General features: G+C 41.8%; 1 protein-coding gene across 1 annotated transcript; it reads right to left on the bottom strand.

The window, feature by feature from the left end:
• Positions 1–2,150: 2,150 nt before the first annotated feature.
• Positions 2,151–12,989, bottom strand: gpr146 (G protein-coupled receptor 146). The gene is made up of 2 exons (XM_076753283.1): positions 12,690–12,989; positions 2,151–6,785 (listed from the first exon to the last, which is right to left on the bottom strand). Exon 2 carries the CDS (start codon positions 6,743–6,745, stop codon positions 5,744–5,746), a length of 1,002 nt encoding a protein of 333 aa, XP_076609398.1. The 5' UTR covers positions 6,746–6,785; positions 12,690–12,989; the 3' UTR covers positions 2,151–5,743.
• Between the last annotated feature and the right edge of the window lie 2,120 nt (positions 12,990–15,109).

Here is a 15,109-nt window from a genome sequence, read left to right as displayed (position 1 = left end):
TTCTGACACTCGGGATCCCAGTGTGAGATAGTTTTCTAAAATACAAGCTGTAACCTGTCTTGTCTTGTTCTAGTCTTTACACGCTGCAGCCCAATTTGACCCACATTAAGAATTCCAACTGTGGTCTTGGGGTGTGTGTGAAATCTGGTTGACAGCCAGATAAAACATTTTAAGCTACAAGCCAAATGTGCTGGCTACATAGGTGGTCTGATGTGTGATGTTGTATATTTGACTGAAGCTGACCCTAATACTTTTGGTCTGGCTGAACCTCTAAGGGAGAAAAACAACATTAAGACTAATGTAGCATATTAAAAACTGTGCTTGGTCAGCGCTACCCCTCTCCCAGACAGATGTTTGTACAGTTAAGAGCTGGTCTCCTTTGACTCAGTACAACCCAAGGGAAACAATGCAAAACCAGGGGTTGTACACAGCTCATTTTGAACAAATGCAAGGTCATTTTTGTTCATTTCAAGCAAACCAGATACCATTTTTTTATTCTCTAAAGAGCTGAAATTATTGCTATTGACAGCAGCTGGTGAGCTTAGCTTAGCACAAAGACTGGAAACAAGGGGAAACAGCTAGCCTGGCGGGTGCTCTGAGACAAGGAATGGCACACAGTTTTAAAACTGCACATCATCGTTCTTGCTATTTTTGTCCAGCTTAAAAATATGAGATATGAGGTGTTACTGAGTTTTACAGGTGGTGGGAGGCGAATTTTGTTAATGTTGGCCAGAGCCAGACGAGCTATGTAGCTTAGCTAACAATCTGCTGGCCGTTAGCTTCATCTTTAGCATAAGTTCTCTCAAAAAAGAGAGTGGTGTTGATAGGGTCCTAAAATGTTGAACTATTGTTTTATAATTAAGTTGCTTTGGACAAGCATCTGCCAAATTAATAAACAATAATGCTATAAAAACAGCTGGCACCCTATGTAATTTAAAGTACCTAAGACATGTTCATGAACAATTTTGTCCATTATCGTTCGTGACCAGTGCGTTTACGGGCTGACTAATGATGTCATACTCTGTTGCATCATTCACTTCCACTTCTTTGAAAAGGAAAAGTAGTACATAAACACAGATGGAACTACGCTGACGGACTGACTGACTGATGAATTGTGTTCTTTGTGTTTTGTGTGTTTGCCTGAGCTAAAGAATCAAGTGAAAGCCCTGTGGAGCGTCACTCCTCACAGGGGGAAATGGCAACCATGACAACCATGTTCAATTCACTCCATTATCATATCATTTCCAGATGTAGTACATATAATTCAAGACCTCCCCCTGCTCCTGCTGGGTCTCTTATGTTTGTGCTGTGTTTTAGCTCTTAGGATATTGTAAATACGTTCACCGTTGTGCCAATGCTGTTACTATTGCTGGGTGTGACTGTAAGAAACAGCTGATGCATTATGATTACTCCTCCCTGCAATATGGAGCCTTACTTCAGTCTGTTGAGCTTTTAATTGTAACCTAATTATAAAGCTGGATTTCGACAGCGATCCATCACTTCATCATCCCCATCCTGCTAGCTTCCTGTTGCAGCTACTTGCAGGCAGTCACACAGCTCTCAGTTGTTATCAGATGTAGCCTACACAACATTGTTTTCATTGAGAATGGCAGCAGTATTGGACTGTCAGTCCCACAGAAGACAAAACAATTCCCGGAATTCCTGGAATGTTGCTATTTTCCCCAGTCTGACTGGTGTGGTTGAAGGGTCTCGCCACAAGCAATCTGCTGTTAGCAATGCGCCATCCTTCCTCACTCCCGCTGTCAGCAGCAAGGAGGGAGGGAAGAACCTCCACAACCTGCCCATCATCCTGACCTGATCACAGGATCAGTGGGTTGAGGAACAGTACTTTGTTTTCATGTGCACTTGAGATGAAAAGTAGAACTTTACTCAAACAGCAAGTCTTTTTCAAATAAAACACTAAAGTAAGAATAGTACTTTTCCATTTCGAGGGACATTTCTGAGGATGAAACACCAATTCCCCCTGAAACTTGTCATGTTTGGTTAACTTGATGCAAGAACAAATATGTTTGGGATTAATTAGAACAAACAGCATTTCAGCGCCAGACTGCACAGCAGATGTTTCAACATATTTTCAGATCATCATAAGTACTGTCAGACTTCACTGAGAAAAGGAGCTGTAATATCCATGTTAGTTTATTGTTTAATCAGTCTTTGACTCAGTTGACAATAGAGTACATTACTTACAGAATCTAAATATATCTCTCAGAAAATAATACTGTATTTTTGAAAGCGCGTGGTATCTTCCTGTAAATCTCTCACATACAATATATACACATTATTTTGTATTATACATATACACTTGCATACACAGTCACAAAAGCATCACATCTGAAAGTGGATTCATCTGGACTTATGAGGTTTTGCCGTTCAAATAGCTAAAATGCATCTGCATATATTCGACACACGTGAACTTTGTGGGTGTTTTTACAATTGGTCTGTTTCAGCAATTTAACCGAACTCAGTGATTATTACTCAAATTTCTTCGCACGGGTGTGACACTATGGCCTCTGAAATAGAAACTCAGACCTCAACAGACATCTGAGTTGTGTTGTTTTGAGTCTAATTTGATCAAGCTTTACAGTTGTGTGCTTCGTGCAGTCAGTCCATTTGTGGCGATTGCTAATTAGTACCTCTGCCAGGGTTTGTTTTATGTCCAGTCTCTTACTTAGGAAGATATTTCAAAAACAACTGAATGGCTTTCAGTGGAATTTGGTGAAGAGTCAGGGCACGGGCAAAGGAAGACTAATTTGATTTTTGTGTTAAAAGTGAGGACTTCTTTGTGTAATTGTGACCAAATTTCCATGGCACATACACACACCAGCTACAAGCCATCTTGCAAAACTTGGTGGTATTTTGCCTACAGGTGGCGCTGCAGCAACACGGTAAAGTTAAACAGCCATAACTCTTGTTTGGCTATTGTCCAAAAATCAGCACAATCGCCATTCACTGTCTGACACTTGCTGCAGATTCAGATCTATACTGAACTTTATCATCGAAATAACAAATTCTGATGATAAAGTTTTGTTGAGTGCCTCCTGGTTGGATATCTCTTCATGACACAAATGTGAAATTGACATAAATTCTGTCCAGATGAACAAAAATACCAATGGAAACATGTTCAAATGTCACTTAATCAGAACACTTGGAAACATTTAGTGCTATCAATTATAATTCAAGTGTCATTGTGGGACTTTGATTGATTAGAAAGTCAGTGGAGTTTTGCTGAAAATCCATGTGGACACAACCGCGATCGCTGACAGTATATAGTGCACCAATTCAGGGCTGAAAATGGACACCACCTTAAGATGTGGCTTACACTTCCTCCATCAGACTGTCACAAGCTTTGATTCAAACCACATATCACTTGACCATGTCCAACTGTTCCAATCCTCGATGAACAGTAAGCACTGGGACTTTGAGCTGAGTTCAAATAATGATTAACTGTGTCAAGATACGTACAAGGTTTTTTTTGGATGGGGCAGCACATACTGTAACACATAATGTAAACACACAGCCTCAGTTAAAAATAAACAGCATTTCTCACTGATCTGACTGAACGTAGTAGATACACATAACGAGGGTGGGGCGATGCAGCGAAAATGTAAATGTTGGACGCTGTTTCATTCCTCAATCGTAGACAAACAATATCACCTAGTCACGAGATGTTTAAAAAATACTGTATATGTAAGTGTTATTTAAAGTTATAATCTTAATGATAACTTCATATATGTATAAAAAGCATCAAAGCTGTATTAGTACATCTGGCAAGCCTTCAAATTTTACAGTGAATGCCGAGCAGACTTGTGGAAATAGCCCAAAGATTTTAGCAGGTCAGTCTTAACATAAAATTGTTTATTGAGGGTGTAAATTAAAAATGTCTACAAAGGTAAGTGACTATCATTTATTGTTGTCTGACAGTGGATTAGAACAGTGTGCCCACCTTCTGTTTCTCTTCAAGTGAATGCCCCACCCTGATGGTGTATCTGTTCACAGGATGATCTATAAACTGGCCCTCTCATTCAGAAAGCAAATAAAAAACTAAACTAATGCAGTGATGCAACAAACCTCATGCAAAACAACACGTTTTTATTTTTTCTAATTCAATAACCATGATGCATCACTATTAGTCTGTTCTTTTTTCACAAAGTGGCAGGCAAGAAAGCACAGCAGCTTTGCCAATAATGTGCAGATCACCTAACGCATCTGAGCAGCATTATAGGTCAAACTCTACATCAAACACGCTGTTTGCAGGAGATGCTGTTATATGTCATGAAGGTTTTTGATAGTGCCTCTCCTGACAGGGTGATCAAGTCAGGATTCATATTTCTACTGGACAAAACCTCCCAGCCATTCATACAATTTAGGGAATGTACATGCCACCTCCTCAGGGCCCTCTCTATGACCCTGCGAGGACTTCACCAACGCTATGTGAGGCTCTCCATGCATAATTCCTGCAGAGGCAAAACACAGCTTAACAAATCACATACTGGGCTGAAGTTCTCTGCTCAAATTAATGATTTGATTTGAACTGCTTATGCTTAACAGGTGATGTGATTTCAGCAGAAATCACTAGAGGTATACCGGTTATGTCGGAACCCTGAATAGAAGCTTTTTATGAGCATTTCATGTAGTTCTGTGTGACTTCAAAGTGGTGTGGATGTTCATTTTATATCATGTATTCTATGATGTTTGCTGCAGAGCTTGTAACATTTACAATAATCTCTTTATGACTGCGAGTAGATCAAAAACTCAGAACTCAATCTGTGAAATGAGAACATCTCTTCATACCAGCACCTACATCTAGCTACAGGGCATCGAGAAAGAAACTATCTTTTGAAATGAAGCTGCAGTTTCTGTAAGAGACCATTACTGTTGTACTCCACCTTTTAAATGTGAGGATTATTAGGTGTGATAATGAGGAATCACTCTCAACACATTTAAGTAAAAAGAAAATTCAGCTCTGAAAAGGTAGAAATGTCTTCTCATTCAAGTGATTAATCCTCTTGTTTGAGGGCAGTAAACTGATGTTCACCTACAGCTTGAAACGTTGGTTTGGTGCTGACACACAATGCAAGTTCACTGGCTGCGGTGGGTTTTTGATATACCAGCCACCATCCATCACTTGATAGTTATGGTTTATAGCTTACTGGTTATACTTTTACATTTGTAAATTATTCTTATTAGCACTTAAACTGTATCTTGTAGCATGTTGTGAGACTACAGTGAAATTCAGGCAGTCATGCATTAGTCAGACTTGCACACTGTCAGCAGAATACCCCCGAATCAGGGAAGCTGCACGCACTGCAGCAGTGTAGCGCGTGGGAGTCCCTTTCAAACAGGATATTTTGTACATGTTTGTGTGAAACTCCTAGATAAAAACTGCACTGGGTAGTTGTCAGCTGATTGTGCCAATTTACCGCCCTCAAAATAGAAGCCCAAGTGTCTTAGTGGAGAACTTCACGTGGTGAAAAAAAAAAAAAAACTGCACTTAGTGGTTTTTGCTTGGTTTGTCCTCTCACTGCAGAACTGGATAGATCAGATCAAGTTCTGGAAGGTGACAGGAAATTCCACAGTTAGCTACGTCGCTCTTAACACAGTCCAGAGCAGCGAGGGAGCCCAGTTAGATACTGGCCCTGTAGGGGGGAGATAAGTGGCAGCTAGGCCAAGTGGTGGAAAAGGGGGAGTGGGAGGGGTGTCTATAATCTCCCAGGGGGAGCTCTCACGTCACCACTTGCTGCACTGTTGAGCGTTCATGAGGGCAGGACTGGTCTCCGCAGTGCAGCCTCCTGAGCAGCCGCTGAAGCTTGTTGGAGAAGTTTTTGTTCATCTGCCTGTACATGAGAGGCATTGCAAAGCTGCTGGAGAAAGCCAGCAGTTTAGACACACATCTTAAGAAATAATAGGTAGGTAAATAATGTACATTGCTAATGTACCCTGGTGCACCGGCTACAGTGTGTACCAACAGGGTCATGTAGTATGGGGTCCACAGTACAAACTGCACACAGACTGAGGCTAGCAACAGTCTGTGGATAGAAGGGTCCAGGCGAGCGGAGTCCTGATCCAGAGGTGTAGACTCTTTCCTAATGCGCAAAATGAGCACAAACGCATAAAGAACCGCCACAGCTGGAACCACGTAGCCAATGAACATCATGATGGCATCTGCAGCCTCCTTGTTCTGCATTTTCGAGCACTCAACCATCTTAGTGGAGATGTGGTTGCACACATAGAAGAGCAGCGAAGAGAAGCTAGTGAGCACCGCCCCGCCCCAGATGAACCCACACACATGTTTGGTGTTATACACACTGGACATGTATGTACGAGGCAGCGCTCGCTCTATGTAGTAGTCAAGACTGAGCAGCGTGGTGGAATACATGATGACCAGAGAGGAGATGTTGAAGAGGATGAGGAGGGTGATGTAGACCTCATTGTTGTACTCCCATGCGTGCCAGCGGGTGAAGGTGGAGCTCAGCAGCTCCACGGGCGCCACCAGGTTGAGCACGAGGCCCGCAATGGCCATGTTGACAAAATAGACATCCGGCATGGTCATGGACACCTTGTTGGAGAGGTTGACCACGACCAGCAGCACATTGTAGCACAGCCCCAAAGGGAAGCACACCAGGAGGTAGATGAGGGAGAAGACCGACAGGATGAGGCCGTAGTCCTGGCAGAGCCGGAAGTCCACGCTGGTGTCCGTCTCATTGTAAACTATGCAGATCCACATTGCTGGGCTCTGACACAGGTCACGTCTCTCAACAGGTCGGCTACAAGCAGAGAGTTAGGGAGAAAGAAGTCAGTTACTGCACTGACAATAAATATTACAATTACCATCAATTACCAGTAATAATTAGAGCTGGTTTAAAGTTGAACTGGATATATCACTGGATACAATCTTGCATTTCAGTTTTAAGACCATGTGGAAAAAGAAAAGTCAAACCATTACTACAATTATAATACAATATGTTCAAAAAAATCCCAGACAACATTAGTCTCTTATTACCATGTTGATGTGTATTTTTGAGGCAGTGACCATCGTACTAGAGCTGACACATTCTGTCTGTTACTGGCATTGACTGTTAAGTTTTGAGGAAGTGACAAAAAAAAAAGAAACAAAAAAACAACTGAGCTGTTTTTTCCTCCATGAGCAGAATTAGACCCTCTCTGCTTTGAGTTCTTGCACAAGATAGAGGAGCAAACAAGGCCTTGATGCAAAAACACGTCAGCCAGGGCACAGCTATTATGCCCTCGGTAACACTGTTAATTTCACTTCAGTGCATCTGACTGGCTGAATACGAACACCCCACAATATGTTTCATTTGCTAGCTCAGCCTCAAAATCCACTATTTTCTTTGGAAGCCGCACTGGCTAGAACAAGTGTTTGACGCCTCTGCAGGCTTTTGCTGTCTTGCTCTTGCCTTCTCTCTCACAGTCACATGCAGGGGCACCGCTGCCTGTGCAGTGCTGCTCTTGTGCTTTTCACATGGTCAAGTAGCCAGATAAAGAAAAACACTTTAGAGTGGTGTTACTGCTGTGAGTACAGCACATGCACCTTCTGTTCAGGTTACTGCCAAGATGCCTGGGGGCTGGGCATGTGGTGATGGGTAGATTTATAAGGAGTGAAATGTGAGTCAGGCTCTGGCTAAGGGTCAGTGAAGACTGAGTCAAGGGGTTGGAGTTCAGGGCAAGGTCAAAGAAAATGACCACGCACATGTAGATGTGGATGTGGCTGCAAGTTTTCAAAAAGCTTATGTAATGCAGCCTTGCATAATTAACTCAGGTAATTTTTGATAAATTATTCAAGTGGCTTTGGTTGAGTAAAAAGACGATCATAAGGCCAATGCAGGATTGCAGTGATACGTCACCCAAGTTCACTGTATTTTATTTCCTTTGTGAAAATATGGCTGTTATGCTTCCACATGTTCGACTTCCCTCCCAAAAGTGATTCTCTGGACAGCAAATCATTTTGCAGAATTTTCTAGAAACCTTCCCCGTCATAGTACTGTGGAACAAACTGCAGCAAGGCAGTTTTGTTTTCAGGAGGATGAGTAACGATGCCAGTAAAGGGGAAAGATTCTTCCATTCACTTACGTAACACCACTACAGAGGGGCTGTTTTGGCCTTAAGCCTCAGACACCAACGCATATACACACACAAGGGCTCAGTCCCTCCTCTATACTAATCCAATTGGCTGTAATAAGACTTTTGTGGAGGCTGGAGCTCAGAGCTGGACTGGAACAGGATCAGGATGAAGAAAGTGTAGAGTTACTCTTCACCGAGACAGGAGCCCTGGTCAGACCTCTTGTAAACATGGCTCTCTAACACAAGCAGCTAGGTGACTCATTTACTAAAACAGGCCTTGACAAAAGTACATAATTAGTTATGGGACTCTCCCATAGATTATGTGCTTTTTTCGGATTGCATTGTAGATTGAGAGAAGTTTGTTCACCCTTCACTCCTTCAACAACCTCTGATCACTTAAGGAGAAAATGACTTCAAGAGAAGTTGGTGATAATTAAAGAGGGCACACTGCGTTGTGGCTGGCTGTCCCCATTCATTAGCACCTGCTACAGACATTTTAGCCACCCTTTCATTACCACATTGGCTGACTCTGTAGCTTACGATAGCTGCAGGGTACCTAAAATTCAGCATAAAGGAGTCATGGGTTTGTGGTTCACTGACATTTAATTCCTGAAACTAGGACAAGAAACTGAAACTTTGTTTCCTGTTTCCTCTCTAAAAATATTACCCTAGTTTTTGACACAAGACCTTGACAATGGCAAAACAATGATGACGTAGATTTGAGAACTCACCATGGCCTTTATAATGTGCCCTGGACTCAAGGTAAACAGTGGAAACTGAAACACTGGCATTTCCTACATTTACTGAGCGCAGTGGTTCTCAAACCTTTTCTGGCAGGCTCCACTTCCCCTTCCCAAAAATGTTTACAACCCCCTGCCGTGAATTTCTATCAATGATTAACAATAATAGCAGAAGTGATCCAATGTGATTTTCATTGAAATAAAGGTCAGTACGATAGCATCAGCAAACTTCCTTGTTTTCATATTCATTTAATTAATTCCGCTTTCAGACTACACAATATTTCTGTCTGTTACGATGTCAGATGAGGTGATCACAGAGTCATAAACTTTCTGCTGTGACTTGGCCGAGATAAATGACAGACTACACGTCGGAAGCCAACCAATCTTAGGTTGCTCATGAGATGCAAGATTCGGGAATGAGAACATTAACCAACCAGTGACGGTGTGCATGATACTGGCTGTATCGTGTTTGAAAAAGCTTAGAAAAGAACAAAAAGTGACAGTGTCATTTTCTTTGTTACACAGTTCACCCCTCGCAGAACCAACACCATCATTTGTCTTTTGTTATCCACCCCTACATGATTTGATCACCTGTTTTCAGTTATCAACCTATCCTGTTTCCCTGTGTTCCAAACAGGTGTTTTTTGAGCTTTGTGCACCTGTTGTCTCAACTTTTCTGAAACATGTTGCTGGCATCCAATTCAGAATGAGCATATGAAAATCATTGGAGTTGATAAGGTGGAACATTAAATATATTGTCTTTGTTCTGTTTTCAACTGAATGCTGTATATGTCAAATTATTATTTACGCTTTACAAAGTTATTGGCTTTCTGTTTTACTGACACAGTTTCCCAACATTTCTGGTATTGGGATTGTATTTGAAATCAAGGTTTTCATATTAAGCTTGTCGAAAACCACTGTTAGCTTTGCACTGTCTGCACACAGTAAATTAACTCTGTGCCACCTCTAATTTGGGATTGTGAAAATCATTACACCTTAGCTATGATAATGAAATCTCTAATTTTCCACTCAGCTGGTGGGAAAACTGGAGAGATGAAAGAAATCAAAGTCTACTCCTGACTTGGAGGCACTGCAACCTCATACCGCATCAGTGACGGCTGGTTTAATTCAGAGAAATGACGCCCATTTCATTGTCAAGTCCATTAAGTGATACTGGGGTTGAGTGAAGCTCAAAGATAAGCAAACCAGCAGGCACCACATTCAGTTGTTATTACAGCATGTGTGCACCTGTGGCATATGAAGTCATGGTAGTTATAGTGATCAAAGATGCAAACTTCCTTTCCAAGAATGCAAATGAGTTCTTATCATCTGTCAGCAGTATGGTAATTTGTCAGGTAAAATAACATTTGCATGTCAGCGTTGCTCAAATGCAAAGATTTGAGTTTTTGTCCAGACTAAGTAATTTAAACTGACATTTGGCTGCGTTGTGACATACATTGACTACGTTATTAAAAAGAAAGATCACTATTTACAGTACTGTGTTTTTACTACAGCATGTATACAAATCTATTGCAACAAGTAGGAGAGAATGAAACTAGGAGAAAGATGGCTTCTTGCTAGTTGCTTCCCATTAAGGTGCCATATGCACATACTACAGCTGAGTAGCCTAAACTCTTGTCCAAAGAGGACAACATAGATAAAAATCTTTGCTGAGTTCCTCTTTTTTTTGACACCAGTCCCCAGCCTCGACTTTTTTGCCCTACTCCATGTCAAAAGTGGTTACGTTTAATATTCCCAGAGGGGGAGGCCCTGCTTCAGCATGCTTTAGCCCCACCAAACATGATCTTGAAAGAGTGACGCCCACGTGCTTGCCGTCTCAGTGTTTTGAAGGCAGCTCTCAGAGGCTGATGGGAGTAGTGTGACATACTGGGCCCACACCCCTCATATACCCTTACTGGAATTTACAGGCTCTTCTCAGAAAGTAGAAAGAGTGATGTCACATGATTCACTATGTGTGTCTGCAGCAGTGTGCAGTGGGACAGCAGCGGAAATACTACAGAAAGAAGATAAGATTACATGACTCACATCTGCACATGTTGTGACTGTGCAGCAATGTCAGAGGTGAAGCATAACGCAATTAAATGTGATGCACAAAATTTTCTAGTCATTTAAAGTAACTGCCGTCAGAACGGCCAAACCACTTACAGTATGAGAGGCCATTAGGATGTAAATGGCTCATTTAAGAAAGTCCCTAAATCTTTTCTGGGCCCTTTCTGGTACATTTCTCAGCTGACTATTTTTCTTGGAAAGCAGCCCATTAACCAAGAGTATTAATGAGGGATCTGACTTCAGGTGCATGCTAATGCCGCATAACATTTTGCAAATTAAAATGACTAAGCTCTCAGAGGCGATTAAAATACTTATCGACTCCACTTCCGTGGAGCAGTTTTATATAATTCAGAACATTTTCCCCAAATCATTATCAGTCCCCACAGAATTGAGTCACACTGAAGGATTTTATTTGTGGGCAAGATAACTTGTTTTTTCCTTCCAAACTACAGGTTTTGTTGCCAACTGTACACAGAGATCAATTATCTACCTGTCAAACGACCCTCCTGTTTATCTGTTAATCTGCAAATCTTGACTGGTTAGCCACAGAAAACCTAAAGGGTCGAACATGTTGATGATTTAACCGACTCACTGCTGCACTGAGGGGGCTGAACAATGTCACATTTCTTTGGAGAAAACAGTGTTTCCTCATATCAAGTTCTAGTTTAACAGACTCTGGTCAGACGCAGGTCAGTTTTCGGCCGCTTCCTTCGCATCTTTTCGACAACATGCTGAACTGTCACTGGTATCAACAAAGTCAGAGCTCAATGGTCAGCACAAAGCAGGCTTACTGCCTTTAAGCCACAGCACACATGCTCCTTCGGTCACATGGATGAAGTTGGCGACAACAAGTGCAAAGACTAAATCTCAGGAGCATTTAATTTGCAGTAAGATTTATCTGTGCAGAACAACTTTGGCCTCTTAGCTGATCGTCGGGTGGCTGTGCTGGTTAGTGATACACAATTACTCACTTTTGGGAACATTTGTTCATATCTGTTAATAAATAATGAACAGTGACTTTAGAAGCTGATCAAAGGTTTTATCAAAACAAATGGCAAACTGTGTTGAAACCACAGGATTAAACCTACAAACTACGAGAATATCTTCATGTGCCTGCGCTTGAAGCAAGTATGATCTTGTGTTTTATGAATGATTTAACATCACAAGACTAAACGTCGCAATAGCTCATTCATGGCCTGGGATCATCTTGCAGTGTACCAATGTAAACATCACATAAATGAACAGACTCTATGACATCTCATAAGCTGTAGGTCCCTATGGCAAATGTCATGTCAACAAGGTGTGGGCTAATAATCATGCAAAGAGCAGCCCAACACAACTTTAAAACCACACTGTCACTGCCTGAGAAGCAGCCTTTAACTCACTGATCAACAGATACAACTTTTTTTCCCCAGCACTTGAGAAAGGCGATCCCGTGAGAAACGTCTTCAGGTGTTGGTTTTCCAAATATAAACGCCTCGTTAAAACTGTGGAGCTACTACAGCTCAAAAAGGGGTAAGAAAACAAACCAGCCTATCTCAGTCTCTGCGGACATCGTGTCTCTCCATCACACTTGACTGCACACATCAAAGCGTGGATAGCTGTCACGGCTTTTACCATTATTCTACCATTTCTGCAGCTATTGTTGGCACAACTAAAGCTACTCACCCTCGCATCTCCTGTGGGGCAAATCCACTTCTCTAGCGCCATAGGGTGAACATTTAAGGCAAACACATCACATTAGTTGGTCGCAATGACAGAAAAGAGAGGAAAACTCACCAGAAACGTATGAATTTGGGTCGGTGACAAACCTACGGAGGCATAGGGTTTGGATGTAGCATTTCCAGTGTCATTTCTCAGTCGTTTCATTTGACAAACAGACGTCCTAAAATACGCGCTTCGGCTTTTAACGCGCTCTTAAAGCCTAAAAACAGCAAATAAGACCGTTTCACCGCTTTCGTCTCGGCCGTTTCTGGAGAGACCGATTTCTTCTATCAACTTTTCGGACGAGGTTTGTTCTGAAAAGGGGCCGTCCGTTACAGACTTTACTACTGCTGGAGTGCTGCTGAGCCCTACAGTGTGTACACACGTGACCCTCCCCCACTGTCCTCGCTCCGCTCTCTGCTGCTGCCGCTCCACGGTCGCGAGGCCCGAATGCCCGTTCCCTGCTCTGATTGGACCGTGGGCCGGGAGGTGGGGCGCGAGGGAGAGTGAGGGGAACACACAAGTATAAAGCGTTCCTGTTCATCAATATGGAGCGATACTTCAGATTAGTGGTGAATGCGTAGACATGAGTATGAAGTGGTGAGTTTTTACAATAGTTTTGACTCTGCAGTGCCTAAAGCCATGACCATATTTCCCTTGTTTTATGCATGAGAAAAGCTGTTATGTGTGTCGGTCTGTTTCCCCATTATTTTGTGCTTGCCCCGAGTCCGACCTTGACTTGAACCCAAACTCTGCATTTGTTTAAAGGATAGATGCACAGTTTGCCAAGTCTGTCTTAAAACAATATTCAGATAGTCATGTTAACGTTGCAACAAGATTTGCTTGCTCTGATCATTGCACCTTTTCACACTGGCCCTGAAGAGATCTGTTCCCAAATCAGTTTTAATGTAAGTAATGGAGGACAAAAGCCACAGTCTTCATTCAGTGTAAAAACACATTTTATATCTGATGTGAAACTGATATGTTGTAAAAATAACAAAATTCTCCCATTGTGTGTTAACTTTCAGGAGACAGTCCAAGAGGAACACAACTGGGGAAATTTGTACTAAAAAGACTGAAACCTTGGAACTTGATTTGTCTGACTCAGACTGCTGAAGCCTCATATTAGCTTCAGATAAAATGTACAATGTATTTTTCCCCAGGAGGACTGTGGGTTTTGTCCCCATCACTTAAAGTGAAAGTGCATTAGGAAGGGATTTCTTAATGGCCAGTATGACTAAGCAAAACAAGTTTCAGTGTTCATATGGCCAAAAACTGTGAACCTACCCTTTAACGCTAACCTAACCAGCTCTCTCTGTGATGTCTCATGATAAACAGTTCAGACTGGAAGCGACCCTGCATTCAAGGGAAGTAAGGGGTTCCTGTTGGTGGGGTTATGCTGTTTCAGGCCCCGGTGAGATATGTAATATGATCCAGGATGGCCAGTTTGAGCAAAAGATCCTTGAGCTTGAAGCTTTATCAGTCAGAAAGTTAACATCCTTGCATTAAACTAAATGTCATCCCCTACAGAAAGATTTGCTGCTGCAGACACGTGTCTCTTGATGTCTCATAGATTCCCGCCTGTCTTGAGGGAAGGCAAACAAAGTTTGTGTCTCTCAATGGAGAAGAAAACCAATATTGTGTTTGAAAGCCCAAAGGCAGAATAATGGCAGCTTTCTATCCTGATGAACATATGAGGAAAATGAGGAAAAGTCTGTAATGAAGCAGAGCTGATTATCACTTTGGGAAGTCCTGTAATAAATACTGTATGCTAGAATGATGAAATTCCTTTGTGTTGTTCTGTTCAATGGAGACTTTAGCTAAGCAACTGAAGTTTGCTAAGAAGATTAAGGATTATGATGTGAGTTCTTATAGCACATCATAATCCTGATATGGAGAACAACGCTGTCCTGCAGATGATTCTAAGTATTAAATGTGTCTTTTTTGAGCAGTCGCTAATTTCATGGATTACTCTGGTGGTCCATACAGATAATGAGTGAAGTTAGATAATAATTAACAGTTGTTATTACAGGGTCGCAGTGTTTTATGACCAAACCCATACACTTATTTTGTGGTTTCTTGCTTTGCTGGTTACACAATCTCCATGTTGGATTTCACAAAGCCTGAGATCACATTGCATTTTAATAACTCAATTCCAATGATTTCAAGATCCCATTGGGATATATGATCCGTACAATAGAGAATTAAGTTTTAGTAGGTGCTGGTGAGTCATACAAAGATAGCAAGTAAATTATTGCAATTGTCACTGGAAACCTAAAAAACCTTATTTCATCATTTCTAAGCTCCACAGGCCTGAGATAACATGGCACTTGCAGCACAGTAACATCAGGTCTTAATCAATGCTTCACTGTGTGCGGATCCATCCCTTAATTTCCTGCTCAGCACCTGAGGGGAAGGAGGGATACAGCAACAAAGCCCTAAAGTGAAACTCTGAAGGTCCACAGTGTGAAAAGAACCTGAAAGTAGATATTTCA

This window comes from Chaetodon auriga, chromosome 16, assembly GCF_051107435.1.
Source record: "Chaetodon auriga isolate fChaAug3 chromosome 16, fChaAug3.hap1, whole genome shotgun sequence".
NCBI lineage: Eukaryota > Metazoa > Chordata > Actinopteri > Chaetodontiformes > Chaetodontidae > Chaetodon > Chaetodon auriga.
This window is presented reverse-complemented; position numbering and strand designations above follow the sequence as displayed.

Coding starts and splice junctions, on each gene's coding strand:
- gpr146 (XM_076753283.1), bottom strand. CDS start 6,745: ATGTGGATCTGCATAGTTTACAATGAGACGGACACCAGCGTGGACTTC.